We start from the raw sequence: 19,676 nt of genomic DNA, 5'->3' as shown, positions 1-19,676 counted from the left end.
TTGCTATTTATTATTAACAATCTGTTTCAATTACAGTAGCTTGCCCACTGTGTGGGACAGCTCGCAGTTATCTCGTGCGGACCCGGACGGCGCGCCATCGTCATCCGCGTCGTCACCCACGTCAGTCCCACCGGCGAAATTGACGACTATACGAAAGAGCAGCGTCAGCAGCGATGAATATTTGCGTAAAAGAGCGTCCAGCGTAGATTCTAGACAGCAGCAGCAGCAGCAGCAACAGCATCAACAGCAACCGAGGGAGTACAAAGATTACCGGCCAAAGTATTATGACTGGGCGCCCACCGAGTCGTCGTCGCATCTGGAATATAAGCAGACCACGGTGCATCCTAAAGTGGTATGCGACATTCCCAAGAGTTCGCCCGTCTTCGTGGATGCGCACGCGAACGTCACTAAAACGGCGAATCTTAGCTCCACGCCTAGATCCGACAATTACAGGTAAGCGTAACAACAAATCGATTTTAAATCGTGTGAAATACCTTCTTGATGAGTCCTATATAACTTCGAAATTAATTAAAAGTTGAATTTTTCTATAACTCATACTTTTTTTAGTTTATAATATATATTTATATATTTCTTGAAAAATGTGCAAACACTTTTCGCAACGATCTAAAATATTTGCTTAAAATGAGTTAACGGAGAAAATGATAGGGAAACATGTTGCTTAAAACTGGGTTTTTTAAAAAACTCAGATAATTAGGTAAAATGATTTATTCTTTATATTTATTACGCGATGTTCGATGGAAAGAAAGTGAAAAGCGAACGCGGTATTTTCATACATAGGCTACGCAAAAGGATTAAGAAGGGCAAAGGTCGCCTCCGCTATGCAATACACATGTACAAAGTGTCTGTCATTCCGAAGAGTCTTTGAATTCACTTTCACTCACGTGCTCGCGGCCATGTTAGGCTCGCGTACAACAGTCCGCGATTGCGAGACGAAACCACTAATGGCGAATAATTTTCTAACGCGTTACTCAACAGGAAAGATTTTGCTCATGGGGCCGTGGCGGCAAGATCCTCCTTAGCCAGCAGCGACAGTGAGCTATCGCAACCGAATACGAGACCGCATTCCAGGCAAGCCGTCAACAAAAGCAAGCCCATACGGTCTAGGTACGTTCGATACAATTTGGTCCCCTTAACTTCCGCTTGAGATAACGATTCCCCGCCCTTGAGAATGTTTCCCGAAATAATAGCGACATCGACGGACGTAAAATGCCTGAACAAGAGGTTTTCGTAGATTCGAATGACGTCTATTTTTGATACATTCCGCATACTGAAGCGAGCGTGAACAATAATATAATTCAAAGACAATATAATTTTCTTTCACATCTATTAAATAAAAGTCAAACTTGACGGACAATAATTTTCCTTATAATTATTTCCAGAATTTAGAAGAATTAAAATTATTTTATTTATTATTTTATAGATTTGCATTAAGAACTTTTTTATTTCTTGCTTTCTTGATAATCTAGAGATGTGTGTCTGCACACACATACACATATATATACACACACACAAAATGTTTTAAAATTATTTTTAAATATTTTCTATCTAATATCTAAAGTTCAGATTTGTTTTTGTGCTCGTTCCAGTATGCATAGAACTCATATATAATTCACTTGACAATCAATGTTTAATGTGTCAGCTTGTCTTGCACTTCAGTTGCAAGTTAATGAATACGAGTATTAATGTTTGCTAGACATAGTAGTAATTAAATCTACTAATCGCACCCGTAGGTAAGAAATCGCGCGTGTCGTGCGACTACTAATTTTTGGCTTTCTGATTTTTTATCATGCGCAGGTTTTAAGGTGGGCGTAAAGTAAGTAGTCTTAACACCTCTAGTCATCTAACAACGCTTCATTAAACCAAGCCAAGCAAATACGGTCGCGCTTCTAACTACGTATTGGGCGAGGATGGCACATAAGTGACAAGCATCGTGCGAGAATGGGTAAACCAACGCATCACAATTGTCGTTACGTACGTTTGAGAGAAAGATCGTCGCTCTACGATATTGCGTCTTGGTTTATCTTCCGACGCGTTGAACGCCGGCCAGCATTCTCCAAGTCTTGCGTGCGTCTGTATAAGGACTATGCTAATATTTTACTAGATCCTCAACTCGCCTAGAATAGATATTTGCCTTGGCGTTCAGCGCGTTGACAAATACAGCAGAGGCGTCACGTGTGCTCGACCAATCTCAAAATATTGATCCTCTACGAACGAAAAGTGGTTTCCCTTCGAAAAGGAAAGCTGCCTGCATTAAAAGTTTCATTTCTATTCCCAAAATTGATATACATTTATTTTATATCGACTTTTATAAATTTGTAGTTGCATAAAAGTATAAGAAGATTGGAATTTTAAAGTATAGGAATATATGATATTTTATTTAGATAGCTCATACTAAAGTTACTTTTTTAAATTACTTTGTCATTTAATGTTATCTTGACTTCCTGTTGCAATGCGATGATGAAACGTGTCGCGAGTCGTGGCGTTCTCTGCTGATGCCATAGTAGGAAGAACGGGGAGGGGATGTCAAAAATGGAGCGAAAAGAGTAAGAAACGATTAATCAGGTCGGCTAGCCCAACACGCAGCGAGGAAGCCGTTAGCACAGAGGACGAGACCCCGGTGGAGCCGATCAAACAGGAGCGAAGCCCCATGAACGGCTTTGTATTGAACGGAGTGCAGCCTTTCGTGAGGGAGAAGAGCTACCGACCCATTTCTTTCAATCCCCAACCGCCTCCGCCTATTCCGAGTTAGAAGCCGTACTGCGGATCTTAAAGAGTACTTGTAGATGTTAACAAAATTGCGCAAAGAGAATCCGATATATATTATTCATATACTTTCTGACGTACGCGAAATGTCGAGTCTGGAGAGTTCGTTTTGCGGGCTCTCTCCCTTGAGAGATCTGGTCTATCTGAACCAAAATAAAGATCGTTTATGTAAAATCGACAATTTCGTGTACGTCAGCCCGTTAAATGTTAAGCCGAAGGGTTTTTATGAAACTTTACTGAACGGAGATTTTATACCGCAGCGTTTATACAAAGAAATAGGTTTTTTTTTTAAATACGATTTAGAGAATGTTCTCCGAGAGAACTCTGTATTCTCCGCGAGCGTACATAACGATCGCTGTAACAGCGCAATGATCATTCGTCGCGCGGCATTTTTATGTACGTGAAACTAATGTCAAGTAATACCTTTATACGATGTGTAACAAGTAACACGATCTAACTCCTAACCAAATGTGTTCCGTACGACTGTCGGTACGTCCATCTACTATTTATGTTTGCCGTAAGTATATTAACAAAACAGAAGCGGAATCAAAGATCATAAGCTTATCTCGCGCGCGACGCGTCGTTTTATAGCCCATGCAGTTGTAAAAGACGCATCGCGGGGAAAAAATACCAATAATACCGGGTGTATACATTTACTTAAACAGGTTTAGGGCAGTATCTTGTAATTATGTACAGGTAACAACCGCAGGCGACTGCAAATATTTGCTCACGTAATGTAATCAAACAAAAGATAATGTTGTTATTGACTGCGTGAATTTTTTCTTTTATCCTTGCCACCTTTTATCCTCGCCACCTTCAACAGACGTCTTCAACAGCTTGAAGTTATGAACGAGTAACATAAGTTAAATGATGTTAAACAAAGTTTGCAACTTTTACATTAATATTTAGGGAAGAGAGAAGTTCTTGACTAATAGTCTCTCTTCTTGAAACAATTTAACTCTTAATTTCCATATAGTTTTCAATGTTTGCTTGCGGTCTTTGGTCTCGCGTTCGAAATTATTTTAAAATCTAATTTACATGTGAAGTTAGCTATACGTGCGACACGACGAGCGAGGATTTCGGATCAATCGCGACCGGCCGCCATTTTTCCTTCAGTGTCTATACCTGTTCACGCATCTCGACTGGAATTCGGAGAAACGATAAGAAATGAGTTCGCCAGGTTTCCCGAACATCTCGCCATCGCCTTCCTTAGCTAACATGTGTGTTCTCGCACTCATTTCTTGATAAAATTACGTTGTTTTATATATTCCCAGACAATCAAATCCTTCAAACAATAGATTTTACATTCATATCTTTTACTACAGACAAGTGCAATTTGAGTCAATACTGAACGAAAGTAGCGACGATGAAGAAGAGTTCGGCATAAATATTCCAACGTCGCAATCAGGCGTAGCGGCACAGAAACAGCACAGCGATGGCGGCTCTACCATGCAAGGCGACAATTTTACAGATAGAGATGAGGCTCGTATCTTCGATTTAATTTCGGAATGTTTAAAAACTCAATTTCTTTCTTCTCCATGTATTCTTTCGTTTAATTAATATCACCTGCCCTTATCAAACGAGAAGCAGGCAAAATCTCTCGTTAACGTAAAAAGCGTGTGAACCAGCGAATTCCATCGCTGTTGTTTGAGAATCTTGGAGAAGCGTCTCGCATTCGTGTTTCGTGAATTTTATATAAATATAAGTTCCACCCTCCCCATCGCAGATCATTTTAGCGATGATCTGGTCGAGCAATCAATTGGGCGCGGCCTACTACAACATCCTCACGTCCGAGTTGTTCGTGATGGACGATACTTACGACGACGGTGTTAACTTTAACATCGCGAGAACCCTGTACAAGCAATGCCGGCCGCGTCACGTCATCACGATCTCCGGCACGTCCGACGAGTTCCTCACGGCGCTCGAGGCCCTGGTAACGTCGGAAATGTCGAGCGATCGGAGCGGATTGTCGGGATCGAGCGGCGCGGGGCCGTCGCAGGTCTCGCTGAGGGTGTTGCGGAAGAGGGAACACGGCTTCGACAGATGCTATCACAGGGTACGATGTCTCAAGCTCCGGTCGGAGCCGGCGAACGCCAGCAACGTCGAGAGGCTTATTTTCCTCCAGTGCCGGTTGAACTTCAAATCGATCGTCATGATCCACGCGCTCGGCCTGCTCTTGATCTACATCGACCAGCATTGGAGCAATATCGCGCTGGATCCTTCCGGCAGACCTGGCTTCGCGTCTCTGGCCAGCGTGACGTTGTGAGTCCCTACAATCTCGCCGCTCGCGATAGGACTAATCCTTTAGACACGGCTACACTGGTAGTGGTGTGGAGCTTATAGAGTTTGCTGATAATCTCTCTGAGAATGTTGTATCGTACGAGAGAAGGGTCCGAGTTTTCCTAGCGCGTTTTCTGATGAGTACATCTTTGTTAAACTCGCGATATTTTCTATGAATTTATTACAACACCAATTTAGTTTTGTCGGCCACCCTCATACTTAGATTTTTTTCTGGCTTTAGTAGATGGGTATTTTTGATTAATCATATTTTTGAAATTAAAACTCATTTTAATTTTTTTAAATTAAAATGTACGATCGTTTTTTTGCACGAGGGATTTTGTAGACGTGACATCGTCATGATAGATGATGACACTTACGAGGCGCTGAATATCGTGCATGCCAGGCATCACCCGAGCCTTTTCAAGTGCGGCGACGCGGCAGCGAAAAAGCAAAGTGGCAGCTTATTCATTCTTCTGAATCGTTGCCAATCGCGACCTGGAGTGCAGTTTTTGTGGCAAGTAGCGCCGCGTCATCTTCGTTTTTTTTATATAACTATCGTGACGTTATTATACATATATTCTGAAGAGACTGCATTTTGTAGGAAAACGTTGCGGCATCCCACTCGAAATGTCCAGATTCTTAACGAGAGATTCGAAGTCGTCGAATTCTGTTTGAATCCGGATAACCAGAGTATCGTCGAGAATTTGACGTCGTGTTTGAGACACATTTACCGCTTGACTAACGTTATTCTGGATCGATATTTAGCGCAGCAAGCTAAGGTTTCTGACTGGCGACGATTACATAAGGTTCACCACGTTTTTCTAATCGGACAGTTGAATAATTTATTCGATGCCCGTTACCCGCCCGCATCCCATATTCTATCTATAATTGTATTTCACGCCGTAGTCGATCTCTTCCATAATTTACATCGCCGACATATGCGAGAAACACCGCGAGAAAGTAAGGCTGTTCAACAAAATCGTCGGTAGTATCACGAAGGAAGTACGTTACGTCAAGTATTTCATCGAGTACATAGTGGACTTTGGTGCAAAAAGATCCGAGAATGATTCCATCGTGCGCACAAATGTGGACTCACACTTGGACAATCGTAAGTGTGACCTTGAACCCCTTCACGTAATTGTGTAACAATAATATTATATAACTTTCGAAAATTGCGATAAATTAAAATTGCGATGGGCACTCGACTGTCCGAACGTTGCGTGTTACATTTCCATCGGGATACACAGTGCACCACGTGAGAAGCACTTTGCCCGAGACCCTGACACGAATGGGGGAGAAAGACATGAAAGACCATCTTCCGGCCTCGGTGACGACCTGCAAGATGGTGTACATACCGAACATCGGATATCTCTTAGCGATAACCGGATGGAACCCGTCGCCGGCCGACAACGTCGATTTGGAAAACCTAGAGCTCAAATTCGTCAGCAACAACATACGTTATTATAAGAGCCCTAGCGCCAAAGGTTGCATTATTTTTCAATTTTTATCACAATTTCTACTCTACGCACGACATGCATTTTGTAATTTCTTTTTGCGTTCGTCTGGAATTAAAATTGGTTTTTCAGAATTGGATAATACTATAGGAGACATAATGTTGAGGATAAATAAACGGGAGAGTTACATTTTGTTGAAGCTTGTGAAGTATATAAATAAGCACGCTGCCTCGATATTCAACGCGATTCAATTGTGCGCCGAATTAGACACGTGAGTGAATCAGACACATTACGAGTTCTTCGCGAAGAAACTAATTAGACAAAAGAAAAGATAAAAAAAAATTATAATTAAAGGAATTAATATTGAAAATAGTAAAAAGAAGCAGCTCTGATTTATTTGACATAGGATAATATTTTTTTGAGAATTCTCTACGAGTCGTGCCGATCGTTACAGATTGCTGGCGTTTTACGTGGTCGCGCGAGAATACAATTACGTAAAACCGAACGTGGTCGACCGCCAGATCATAGCGGTGGAGCAGGGTCGACACCCCTTGCAGGAGTTTCTAACAACGTTTGTTCCGAATGACATCTATTCCGGAGACGGAAAGAGCCTCGTGAAAATCCTAACTGGCCCGAACGCTTCCGGCAAGAGCACTTATCTCAAGCAAGTTGCGCTGATCGTGTTCATGGCTCACATCGGCTGCTTCGTGCCGGCCAAATCGGCCACCATAGGAATAGTGACTCACATCCTGACTCAGATCACGTCTATAGACAGTATCGCTCTAAATACGAGTATGTTTCTGCAAGATATGCGGCAGGTAAATAAATAACGTTCTCCAAGAAACATAGGCGTCACAGAGTCGTAGTGAAAGGAGCAAATTCTGCGCGATATAAATTAAATTAATGATTATAATTAATTAAAAACTCTCGATATTAAAATTAATGAGTTAAAAGGAAAAGTGGCCTATATGAGACTTGCATAGCCCACTTTTCCTTTTTACTCGTTAATAAATTAATCAATTGCCGAATTAATGCATTTTCTCGAGGACTTTGTTATTCTCATCGGTTTCTTTATAGATAAACTCCGCTCTTTACGCGTCCACGCCGAATTCCATCGTCATTTTGGACGAGTTCGGAAACGGAACGTCCGAAGTGAGTGGCTTGTCACTACTCGCGGCCGTGCTGAACAATTTCGTCGAGCGAGGGGCCGACTGTCCGCACATTTTCGTGGCCACGCATATGCATCGGATAATGAACATGTTACCGCGAAGCCCGATAATCGAGGAGCAGGTAAGACACGTCCATCTTCAGTGGCGTTCACGACATTGAAGCGATTTCCTTGAATTGCTCTCCCGAACTTCTATTTCCTATTTCATATTATTTGTTACAGACTTTCGAATTTGTTACAAACGGGGACGGCTCCGTGGCGTATCTCTATAGTTTAACTAGTGGAAACGTGGGACGCAGCTTTGCACACGCGGCTGCACGAAGTGCCGGTTTGGACGAAAAGATTGTTAAACGAGCATTAGAGGTAAAGATTTCGCCTCGCGTATATTTAAAACTTTGCTTACAAAAATTACATAAATAAATGAAATAAAACAATTTAACTGGCCTAATTGGCACCATGAAAATTCTAAAAATAAAGGGACTTTTGTAGGTATACGAAAAATTCAAGGCTGGCGAGTTACCTACACGATTACCGGAAGCCAAAGGCCAAGACATGTGAGAATCTCTAATAAAATTGGTCACATTTATACAATATTATACAAAGATCAGATTTGCTCGCCGCGATTAATAATAATTGTATGATTTGTATAATTGCAGGGCGACGCACATCATCGAACAATTACTAAAGTCAGAGAATTTTGATCTGGAAGAATTGAAGAAGTTGGTCCGTCAAGTCACGGAATCGCCAGCTGCGAGGATAAACAATAAGAACAATTAAGCGAAAGAAGAGAGAATAAGATATTTCGCAAAACCAGTGTATCATATTAAATATTTAATTATCAAAATGTCAATACATACATATCATATATTTATCAAAATATTAATTAAGACATTGAATGTCTCGTTCAACTAAAGTGTTAAATACATAGTGCTCCAAAAATATCTCATTTTTCAATAAAAAAGTAATGTAGAAAGAGTTCGGTATATCGATATGGAGAGCACAGAGCGCAGCTTTACCGGATGCGGTAATCGCGTAGCGTCTTTCCGGGCGCAACACAGATGTCGGTACCGGTCACCCTTGCGCCCGCTCGTGCCGATCGGTCCAACGACCTCGCGCCGGCAGATGTCGGGGCGATCGGCGCGCGCCGGCCGGGAGCTGGCGCTCGCGGTCTTTCCGTTGTCAATAACGGACACTGGCGGTTGGCGGTGTATCCCGGCACGAAAAGCGAACCGAACGGCCGTCCCCTCGGACGCGCGAGATACCCAAACGTCCGGAGCCGTGAGAGGTGCGATTCGGCTGGCACGCGAACGCGGGGATCGTAATCGCGGGTGTCCTGTGTGTGTGTGAGCGCGCGCACGGGGGTGTGTGTTTGCTCGCGCGTTGCTGACGCTCGACGAGGACGACGACGGCGAGGACGAGGCTGAGGACGGCAACGACGCGGCGCGGCGCGGAACGTTCGGCCGGGAGACGGGAGAGGAACGAGAACCGCGGTCGGATACGCACGGGCGTGCCTTGGAGCCGAGGGAAGAATCGCGGCGCGACGACGGCGACGGCGACGGTTCCCGAGAACGAGGATTCGCGACGAGGGACGGAAGGAACGGTGGCACGGGGAGGCAGAGGAGCGCGAGTCGTCGCCGAGGATCCCGCAGGCGGAAGAAGGAAGGAGACGGGGAGCCTGGGAGGGCCCCGACCGGTCGCCGCGCGAGTTTGAATGCGAACGCTTCCGTAACTGTCAACCGTCGTGGTCGTCGCGCGAGTCGTTCGCTGCCTCTCGCTCCCTCCCCTACTCTCTCTCTTTCTCATTCTTTCGCTCCCTCGCGCGCGCACACACGCGCGCTCGCGCCCGAGTCGATTAATCGGCCGCGCGCGCGGGGCCCGTTGGCGGCCGTGGTAGTTAACGGAGGAAGCCGGGCGCGTTTTATGGTGCCGTACGAGGTGCGCGAGACCGACTAAATGACCATGGATCACGGTACGTGCAACATCGACGTCGGCTGCAGCATCAACATCCAGAGGACTGACGGTGAGTGCGAGAATACCGTCCGAGATTATTATTGTACGCGCCGCGCGCACCCGCGAAGCTTTCTCACCGTCTCCGATCTCCGACCCGTTCTGCTCTTGCTTCCCCCCTCCTCCCCCTCTCGCGTCGATTCCTTTATTCCACCGTGAATTTCCGTCTTCTCGCACCGTCTTCGCCTTTCCTCGGTCTCTCCTATCCCCCTCTTACTTATCGCTATCGTTACTTATATGTCTATCTTCTACTCCTCTCGTTCGTCCACGTCTTCCAGTCCAGTTCTTTCCTCCTCGCCTTTGCTCTTTTTTTCTTTCTACTGCACGCCGTATTTTCTCCTTTATTTGTTTCTGACATTTTTCCTCATTTCCGATCCCCCCCCGTTGTCACCCATCAGCTTTTTCTTCCTCTCTCTTTTCTCTGTAGCTTACCTGGCCTCGCTCGTGCGTCTCCGGGTTTTTCCGCGGCCCGGCCGCTTGTCACGCGGTCGCGCGGGCCCGACCAACGCGTGACGATCACGCGTAGGCCTGGACCCCGATCACCCCGATCGTTCGATCGGTCCCGACCGGCCGGCTGCTGGCCTCCGTGCCCGAACTCGCGTTCCCATATACGGGAAATTTCGTGCACGACCTTTCTTCCGCGGTTCGCGCGAGTTCTCCCCAGTCCCCCTTCGCGCGCACCATATTTGTTTTCCTTTTTTCTTCTCAGGATTGTGCCGCCCCCTTCCTTTCTTCGCTCCGTCGTCCTTTACGTAAATTGTTGTGAAGTAAATAATTAAGAGCACGCGTGAAACGTAATGTTCACGCAATGTACAGATAATCCTCGAATAACACGATTAATTGGTTATTGAAAACTTATTATTGAAAACTTTGTTATTCGAGACTTAGAATTCAATTTTGGAGACCACGTGCTATTGAAAACCGTGCAATTCAAGACTTTAAATCCATGTAAAATTGGGCATTTAGTTCCCAAGAGTTTTATTTTTAAAGAATTTAAAAAGTAGGGTTGTCACAATTTTTTACTACGCTATTCAAGTATCGTTAATCGAGGGTCATCTGTACATACATCTGATATGATCTGATATGATCTTATCAATGATTCTTGAAAAAATTCGGAACAGAGATAATTTTCTGATCAAAATATCGAGATAAAAGAATGAGTTTTCAAAAGTTCGAGGCGGATAGTTTCTCGATTCAAATGTCGAGATAAGAAAATGATTGACTAGCAAAAATCTATTTCTTCGCTTAAACAGAAATAATTTTATTAAAATGTATTATTAACATAAGTATATATTTTGATCTCGTATGTTAAACATTTATTGCACGGATACTTTAGGTCGAATGCGAAAAATGACGAACTTTTTAATCGCTTACGACACGTTACAACTTCGCGCGTTGAATTACCGGTGTACGAAAGACGACTTTAACTTCTGAGAAACGTATAGCTGACACGCGTGGGATAAAGTAAGTATCAGGGGTGACGATAACCGGCGTCTTCTTCGGGCGGAAATTGCTTCCGAGGATATTCCGTCGGCGTGCCATCCGAATTCCTGCGAGCGGGCGTAATAACGGATGTTTCGAAGCCGTCGATCGAGTCGCAAGACTGTGTGCTTCCTTTCACCGCGCGTGTTGTTCCCGACATATAGAACGAGACCGAAAATCACGTGAGCTTCCAGCACGAGCGGAGCTGCGTTCTCGTTAGCGTAATCGAAAGAGCGGAAGTCACGATAAACCCGGCTTAATTACTCTCTAAAGTACCTGAGCCGACTCCTTGCCAATGTGCGAAAAAATTGTTGCAAAACGACCGAGATTTTCTCGAGGTTTTATTAAATAAAATTAAACGAGCGTTCTTTAATAGCTAGTTACTTTGGTCGAGTTAGTTTTATCGGCAAAGTGCCCCTGTAATTCTCAAACAAATGCGGGTGCTTTGCGTACCTTTTCCTTAATATTTCAAGGATTGAATAATCAGATTTTTTAAATTTGTTTATTATTTTATTATTTTATTATTGAATTTGTGTATTATTTAATCTTAAATTAAGATTAAATAATCAGATCATATTTTCAAGTTTGACAATGGATATTATTTGATTTGAAAACGGCAATAGTTGGAAATCGTCCTACAATGGTTTTACAATCATGAAGCGTTTGGGGAGAAAAAAAATTGTGCGAGACTGTATTTGCTCTCCTTTCCTGCTTGATGCTTCAAGGGTTAATCGAAGATGAAATCTTACGTTCGTGATCGCAAACTTCCGGCACGAACTCGGCGTTCTCATTTTCGCGTAAGAGCAGAAATATTAAATCCAAAATTGACGTCAGTGATGTGTCTATGCTCTCTATTGATCTCGTGATTGTTTATATACACATGTGATGATATCGATTGTTCGGTATACCTATACTGGCACATGCCGACAGAATTATAATCATGTAGATTGCTAACTGCGATTTCTACGTGGGTATAACTCTTTATAAAACAGCTGTACTTGTATCCACACGTGAAACGCGTGTCACGTTTATATTTCTGACCTTAATTTTGATTTAGTTTTCCAATAGATCGATATCACTGTAATAGAAAGAACTAAATTTAATCCAGGCAGTTAGCCAGGGCGAGACATGTTCTTTAATGCCCTTTGCGTGCCAAGATAATTTCAAGAAACTGAATAGAAACTAATCGAGAACTGCAGAAATAAAAAAAAATGGGATCACGAGTTATGATCATTGAAAAAACACGATCGCCATAAATCTATCCGGTGAAATCGCTATATTCTGCCCGTCTCCGTTTCCGTAAATTCTTGAAGATACTTCCCTGTCTACATATAAGTCCTCAAAAGTTCGGGTCTCGGGAAGCTCGTTCGTTCTCGGAAACAGTCCTGGGAGAAAGAGATAGGAGCGCGCGGGGCGGATATATCTTTCGATATTTAATTCAGCGTGCGAGCACGACCGCGCGCTGGGTTTCATGAACTATAGACGAGCTCGGGCACGAAGTTTTCGCTCGGTGCAGTCTGCACTTCGGATGCACACTCGTCGGCTCTGCTCACCGTTACGTTTGTTCGCGAGGCGGCACGCTTGCGGTAGGAACGAGCGAGCGAGCGGCGTTAGGGGAGACTGGCATAATTGATCCGGCGGAACACACGACCGCCAGACACAATACTCATTTTTCGAGCCATGCGAAAATATTCCGCGTAAATGGACTAGACGGCAGCCGGCTCGCCGTGTCGGGCTCTTGAATGCTTATCAGGGCATTCATAATTCGCGAGAGATCCTTAAACTCGGTTATGTGCAATATAAGTCTATATTATGTATTTCCCCAGAGTTGAACATGTATATTTTCTCCTACAAATGGAAATGCATTTTGAAATTCTATGAATATGAATGCCAATGGATAACATAACTCGACTAATTTTTTGCTCGATAAACGGAAGGAAGAAAATTTTATTTTTATATGTAAAAGAATCTTAACGCGTTTATAATGTTTCAAGGAAGGAAATTCAAATTAGTTGTCATATTTGCGAATTTTCTTTATGTTTTTCTTTATAGCTTTTGTTATGATGATTCGATATTTACTTGGTCGATGTAGAGAGTGACCTTTTGCAGGGTTTAACCGATCTTCATAATTCAGTATGAAATTGAATTTATTATTCGCTATGTTTATGTTATTTGGATGAAGTCTACAGCCGTGTGAAATGCAGTATTTACTGATTTACTGATTTATTAGTCTATCGGGATTTAATCTCGCAGGTAGGAGGCCGTTGGCGTACTCCATTATTTAGCACGAAATTTTATTAATTATTCCGTGTATTTGTACCGCGTGGGGGCGGCGCGGCGGACGTGAAGCCTGCATTTTCGTTCGTTGAATGCTCACCGGGGCATTCATAATTCGCAGAGGTTCTTAAAGACCGCGCGGGAATTGCGTTATTGTTAACCACTTTACGTTGGGGCACGCATGGGAAGAAATATCATTGCGCTTTCGAGCGTTAATCCTTCTCGCGCAGTGTTTCCCAACCGGTCGTATCGCGATGCGAATGATTCCGGATGCGCCGCGAGATAGATTTCGATAAACGCACATTGGAAATTCAAATTAATGTTGAAAGGAAATATGGATGGGAATGAAATATTTTCCCATTTATCAAGAGTTTGTGCCAACGCACGTGTGAACGAGCATTACTTATCCCCAGTAGCATCTATTGCGCGACGGCGCGACGGCGGGTTAACCAGGAGTTAACCATTCCGCCGCGGATTACACGCGTTATCTTGAGTTATACCGCTGTTCTCGCTTGGAGATAGTGCGTAAATAATTTTAAAACTCATTATTATTAAATATTACAGCTTTCTGAAAAGGCAGCAATATTATATTCGCGGAGATTTGCAATTCTCCCGACATGCAGTCCTCTCGACGAGCTAAAATTTTTGAAATCTATAATCTGCTAAATACAGGGTTTAGCCTCGTCGCAAATTTCAGGTTTTCGTCGTGTCACGTATACGAGTCATGCCGTTTTCGTGGCGCGCACCTGGCGCCCGCCAGAAATATGATCGCGTGAATCAGACCGCCCCTCGGACACTTCGGACACTTCAGTCGTTCACATACACGTTGCAAATGCGGTACGATCGATATTAGCAATGGGTGCTTCCGTTGGGACAGCCTCCCACACGATATATGTATAGTGCGGCTCTCGAGAGGCTCGCTTTTTGCAAGCGCAAGCGAATTCGTGGCATTTCCCTTGCGCTGCGGTGCTCCTTGATGTTATTAATTTTTCGACAGATGCTGACTGTCAGATGCCAAACTCGCCAAGACGCCAGATATCGATCTCTAACATGTTGTAAGTTTCGCCTGGATAACTCAGAGGAGTTTGGAAGGCCGTCATATTTTCTAACGAATTTAGAGTCAATTTTTCCTTCGTAAAAATAGGATGGGAAAATCCGCGTGTATTTTCATGAAACTTTTCATCGTTAGTAATTCCTTTTAGCGTTAGCAATTTAAGTTTCTTAGCAGAAAAAATTCAATGATAGTCTCGTAAAACTAGAGCCGATCTGAAGTTTACGTAAAGTTTAGGAACGGATTTTGTTATTCATTTACTCGACAGAGTTGGAAATTTAATTTTTGTTCAATATTTAATAAAGAATTAGATTTGTCTGTTTTATCTATGTATAATTATATCGGACGGTTGTAATTTTAGAAAATGATGAGACTGTCGATCGAACATCGTATTATTTTATCGATGATGCTACTTATAATTCGTCGTATTGCTCATCACGCGGTCGTGCCTGGGAACTTGGATTATTTCATACATGCGCCGCGCAATACTTTGCACAATATTAGTCCGCCAACGCGGAATATTTCTAAGGCTTCCACACGTCCTTGGGATTCAAATCATCAGACGGGCTTTGTCACTATCCATTCGTTCGCCACAATAACGATCCGCTGACATTCGGACGTTTAGACGAATCTGTACATGAAACTGCGTTTCGAATAATTTCTGCATCGAAAGTAGGATATAAATTCTAATATTCTGTAACAGTAGTCGGAAGTTTATTCATTTATTCATTCCGCGGTCTTTACCTTGCAATGTAAATTACAACAATTTACAGTAATTCTTTGGGACATTCCTCAATTGCTTTTGTCACGTCAGAAAATTCTCTTGTGGTTCGTGAAAGTCTAAAAAGAAATCGGTGCAATTGCAAGGTTAAAGGGCGCCGGATTCGCGTGTCTAGTCGCGTACACATTTGCAAAATTTAAGATGCGAGTATTTCAGTATTCGCGGTATTGCCGCGATCGCGTGTGGTCAGGAAATTCTTGGCGATGGGAACCAATCGACTTCCGGCTGACCATGTGTGCAGATCGAAATTGAATTACGGGCGTCGCATCAGCGCGAGCTTTATTCGTGGTCGAGTGCTATGGAATTAAAGGGAATAGCGTGTTCCGCGATGTTTGTTCCGTATAAATTTCTGCCTATACTGGGAACAAGTCAGCCAACATGTACGTAATAATAGTCCTTATCTTTTTTTTTTCTGCCGTTCTTTATCAGAACTCGACACTACATGTTCTACACACTAAACACAGAGGTTCGCAAACTTTATTTACTTATCCCCGATTGAATTATTTTGAATAATTATTAAGAAAAAAAATTTCCAAATTGCGTGCTTTTAAATTAGCAGAACAAGTGAGGTCTATTTTACAGTGATACTATAATAGATAGCAATTGATTTGTACAATCGATCTTTTCTTATAGCGAAAGTATCGAGGGAGGTCATTGTCCCTGCTCGCAGAGTTTGCAATCTTATATATAGTAATTGAAATGCCACTTAAGTTCATTCGAGATTAATTAAAGAGATACTCTCGTTATTTATTTATTGATATGTACTTGGTCTCTTACTCTGGCTTATATTTGCGATATATCTAATTTGTACATATTATTTACTCCAGTTTATATTTCCTTTAATTATGGGAAAGAGATTTTGGCGTTTGGTACTTTTCTTCATTTCAGCATGTCGAGACTTTCCGATATCTTTCGAGTCCTCAGACTCGGAACGCAGCTCTGCTCTTTTATAAGACAATCGGTATGGTTTTTATTAACGCGTTCTCTCTATCGTTGAATGAGTCAGACCAGTCGCCAAGAAAGGCGAGGGTTTGCCAACAGCCGGTTACACGCACACGCGTGCACTGCTCGTGCACGGTTTGCGTGTTAAGGTTTTTATCCGCGGCCGCGTCTGAAGTACCAAATCAATAATTTTGTAATTATCGATAATTGCAGCTCGCCACACTTTATGCCACCGGAAGCGCATCGATCATCTGCTTATCGCGGACCGCGCCGCTTATCTGCGCTCACCTTGAGTGCACGTATGCATCTCTCTTCTTGTTTCCTACGCAGTGCATAATTTTATTTATATGTATGCTCTCCTCGCGAGATTGATTTTCACATCTTACAATCACAATTTACAATTGATCGCAATTATATAATGGAAAAAAGTTGAATCTCATGCGAATGTGCGGCGTAATTTTTTTCACAGATCTTTTTAGGAGAGCTTCACGTTTAGCTCGTTTCCTAAAGAAGGTATTCGAGGTTGCGGGGAATTTCCGGCACTTTGACAGATACACTCGCCAAGTTTCGATTCGACCTTCTCCAATTGGCGGCTAATTCGTTACGTCACCGCACTCACCGCGCGATCCCTGCTGAATGGGTGCCATTGAGTTCTGCGGTAACGAACGTTTTGGTTCGTTAGCAAACTTACCGGGCGGGCCGATTAATTCGCGAGAATTTCTGACACAATTGCCGTAACGCGCTGCGCGCGAGTTTTTCACGGACGGCATCGCAACGCGCGCTCTTCACGCATAACGCGCACAGATCGTCCTCGATATACATATAACGCAGGCCGCCGCGCGAATTCCGCGAGAAATGTTCTGAAACGGGGAATGAGAGACGCACATATTCGCGTGTAACAGTTTTTACGCAGCATGATCAGCGAAACGCGTCGTTGGACTGCAATTGCATCGTTACTTTGTTACGAGAATTAAATGGAGAACTTTGTTACAAGAACTAAGCCGCACAGGAAGGAGATATTATATTCATATGAAGCATTTGATCTTTTAAGCGAAAATAACAGTTTCTAAAATTTTCCTTTAAATTGTTCTCTTTTATCTGCGAGCTCAGCGATACTTGGAACTTACTTGGAATTTACTTGGAATGCATTTGAATTAGGGATATATTTAAAATCTTTGGCCAAATATTAGAAACAAATTTTTATAAAATTATTATAACATTATTACTTTATTTTATTTATATTTTTGTAAGATTATTACTTATTTCTCCTTTAACACACCGTCGTCATGTAAAATTAAGATTATATTTTTGCAAACCGGTGTGGAACAGTCTCAATTCGTTATTCTCACACGTCGTTATTCTCTGACGTCGAGGTACATGACTCGAGGTAATCGATGCGACGACGAAAACTAGACTCGTTATTGTTCGTGTCGTTCGGAAATGCATAAAGGCCTCTTCCGCCTGTTCGCATTCAAAGTGTCAATCGGCCGAGTTGCACCTAGTTGCCGCATAACGCGCTGCGTTTACTATTGTCCATATTTAAAGCGTCTGGCCTTCGCGACCTGAAAAAAAAATGGCATTGCACGTGCAGTCTGTTAATGATCTGGAAAACGTATTGGCTGCGTCTCTTTTTGCGCGCATTTAAAGAGAAACAGCGGTTGCTATTTGTCGCGTGTGATTCAGCGTGCACTCATTGCCAGACAAACGATACTTCAATTCAGACCTAATCAGTGGATCTTTGATAGTTCGTGTCTTCTATTTTAGTTTCACTTCATATCGATCTGCCGAGTTGACGGATGCCCGCTAAGAATTTCGAATCTCATCAGGGGTTCTAGGGTTGAGAGTTTGATTTGTTCAGAGAAATGCAGATCTCGCGAGTTGTCCGCGAGCTGCTTGGATAACCCACGCGTTCTAATGTGCTCGTCCCGTTGCAATTTCTTTCATCCCGCGCATTAACCGGCATTCACGGACAACGCGCGTCTATTTTTGTCCGCGCTCTATTTCGGCCGCAGTATATCTGAAGCTTGGTGAGCGACAGTGGACAGATATTCAAGTAGGTACACTTAAGACGCCTGCACCGAAGGCTGAGAGTAATGCGCCACGCGCAACAGGACGCGCATGTTTGATTAGCAAGTGGGGCACGTTCGTCAATTACGCTCCGCACGACGGCGTTATTAATTGCATCGCGCCAAATGATGATAATAAGCGCGCGGCGATCGCACATCGAGTATAACGTGTTATACTGGTGGTCGATTTTCGAGAGTTCAGATATTTCCAAATCGTAAGATCTTAGCAATTTTCGGAAACGTGATTCTTGGAATTTTTGGAATAATCTTGGAATTTTATATAGTGCAACCTTTTTGGTTATTATGTTTTCCTGGTATTTTGTCAATTTATGTGAGACTATTAATTTTTACGATTTAAAATGGACTGTCGCGAATAATTCGGGGCGTGCACTTTGCGATGCGTACATAATAACGTAACTTATTGATGCAATCCTGCACTTCGGACGCGGTGCAACAAGTGGCTGACACGCATTCTGCGTGTAATCCCACTGTGCGTTACAGATAACGCCCGCACAAATAATCTCGAAGATATCCTCGACAGACATGGAGATACCGGAGTAAAAGGATCGATGACTAATTTCGTCGACATATCCCGGTCACCGCGATTAATCTCGTATCTAGATCTCTACGTTCTGGCAAGTTATTGGAAAGGAACGTGGAATTTCGTCTTTTAACGAAATATATATGCATTGAAGTAAAATTAATTTTATTAAATGCGAAATATATTTTTCAGATGTAACAATTGATATTGTAAAATTAGAAACTTTCCAATTTTAACGATTAATTTTCAGGATTGTTAATAATTATTTCTATGTGATTCCCCTATACAATCAAACATTTTATTTTGACTAACAATCTCGCATTTCCAAATTGATAATACAGTACGGAAAATTAATTGATTATACAACACGAAAAGAAAATTTTGGTAAAAGCCTGATTTATTTATTCTCCTTAATTAATACTATATATATACTCACGAAAACGTTTTCGTAAAATTGAATACAATATTATGCTTTTCCATGCCTAGGAAAAATCCGATACGCAGAAATGCGTGCGTCACGCTGTTTAAGGTACAAGATCCTTCTCCCTACCATGTACGTAGCTGGTGATAAAAAAAAGAGGTGCAGAGATACTTGTATAGTCCTCGTCCGAAAGCGCACCGCGAGTCGTCGAGAGTCGCACGCACGTGGGCGCCGCAGCCTTATAAGGACGTCCATAAGGAGCCTCTCTCAGCTCACCAAACCTCACCTTGCCTTATCTTATCTTACGTCATTTGCCGTCCCTGTGCGTCGAGTGCTCCAGTGTCTTGCATCCCCACGAAATCCATTCGCTCACTCGCCTGCTCGCGCGCACTCCTGCGTGTAGCCCAAATTCCACTTTCCCT

At 42.9% G+C, this 19,676-nt stretch overlaps 3 protein-coding genes across 8 annotated transcripts in view; all 3 read left to right on the top strand.

Moving 5' to 3' along the window:
• LOC139767815 (uncharacterized) overlaps nt 1-3,551 on the top strand; it is a 67,370-nt gene extending 63,819 nt beyond the window's left edge. For 5 of the 6 annotated variants that reach the window (XM_071697459.1, XM_071697457.1, XM_071697458.1 and 2 more), the window contains 3 exons: nt 37-453; nt 997-1,125; nt 2,584-3,551. In XM_071697459.1, the coding sequence (XP_071553560.1) occupies nt 37-453; nt 997-1,125; nt 2,584-2,770 (733 nt within the window). In that variant the 3' untranslated portion in view covers nt 2,771-3,551. Of the gene's footprint in view, nt 1-36; nt 454-996; nt 1,126-1,815 lie in introns of all 6 variants that reach the window. The other variant, XM_071697460.1, reaches the window with a different exon arrangement.
• A 971-nt stretch (nt 3,552-4,522) lies between these two features.
• Nucleotides 4,523-8,553, top strand: LOC139767817 (mutS protein homolog 5-like). The gene is made up of 11 exons (XM_071697466.1): nt 4,523-5,046; nt 5,408-5,578; nt 5,666-5,870; nt 5,971-6,172; nt 6,312-6,548; nt 6,651-6,789; nt 6,973-7,336; nt 7,596-7,808; nt 7,909-8,049; nt 8,176-8,240; nt 8,343-8,553. The coding sequence occupies exons 1-11, from the start codon at nt 4,523-4,525 to the stop codon at nt 8,461-8,463; spliced, it is 2,382 nt and encodes a 793-aa protein (XP_071553567.1). The 3' UTR covers nt 8,464-8,553.
• A 294-nt stretch (nt 8,554-8,847) lies between these two features.
• Klp10a (kinesin-like protein 10A) overlaps nt 8,848-19,676 on the top strand; it is a 35,179-nt gene continuing 24,350 nt past the window's right edge. The window contains exon 1 of the mRNA XM_071697450.1: nt 8,848-9,706. Coding sequence (XP_071553551.1) covers nt 9,640-9,706 — 67 coding nt within the window. The 5' untranslated portion in view covers nt 8,848-9,639. The remainder of the gene's footprint in view (nt 9,707-19,676) is intronic.

This window comes from Temnothorax nylanderi, unplaced genomic scaffold (genome assembly GCF_030848795.1).
Source record: "Temnothorax nylanderi isolate EJ_2023f unplaced genomic scaffold, tnyl_v1.0 TNYL_tig0012_pilon, whole genome shotgun sequence".
Lineage (NCBI taxonomy): Eukaryota > Metazoa > Arthropoda > Insecta > Hymenoptera > Formicidae > Temnothorax > Temnothorax nylanderi.
Note: the sequence above shows the minus strand (reverse complement) of the source record. Positions and strands in the feature narration are given on the sequence as shown.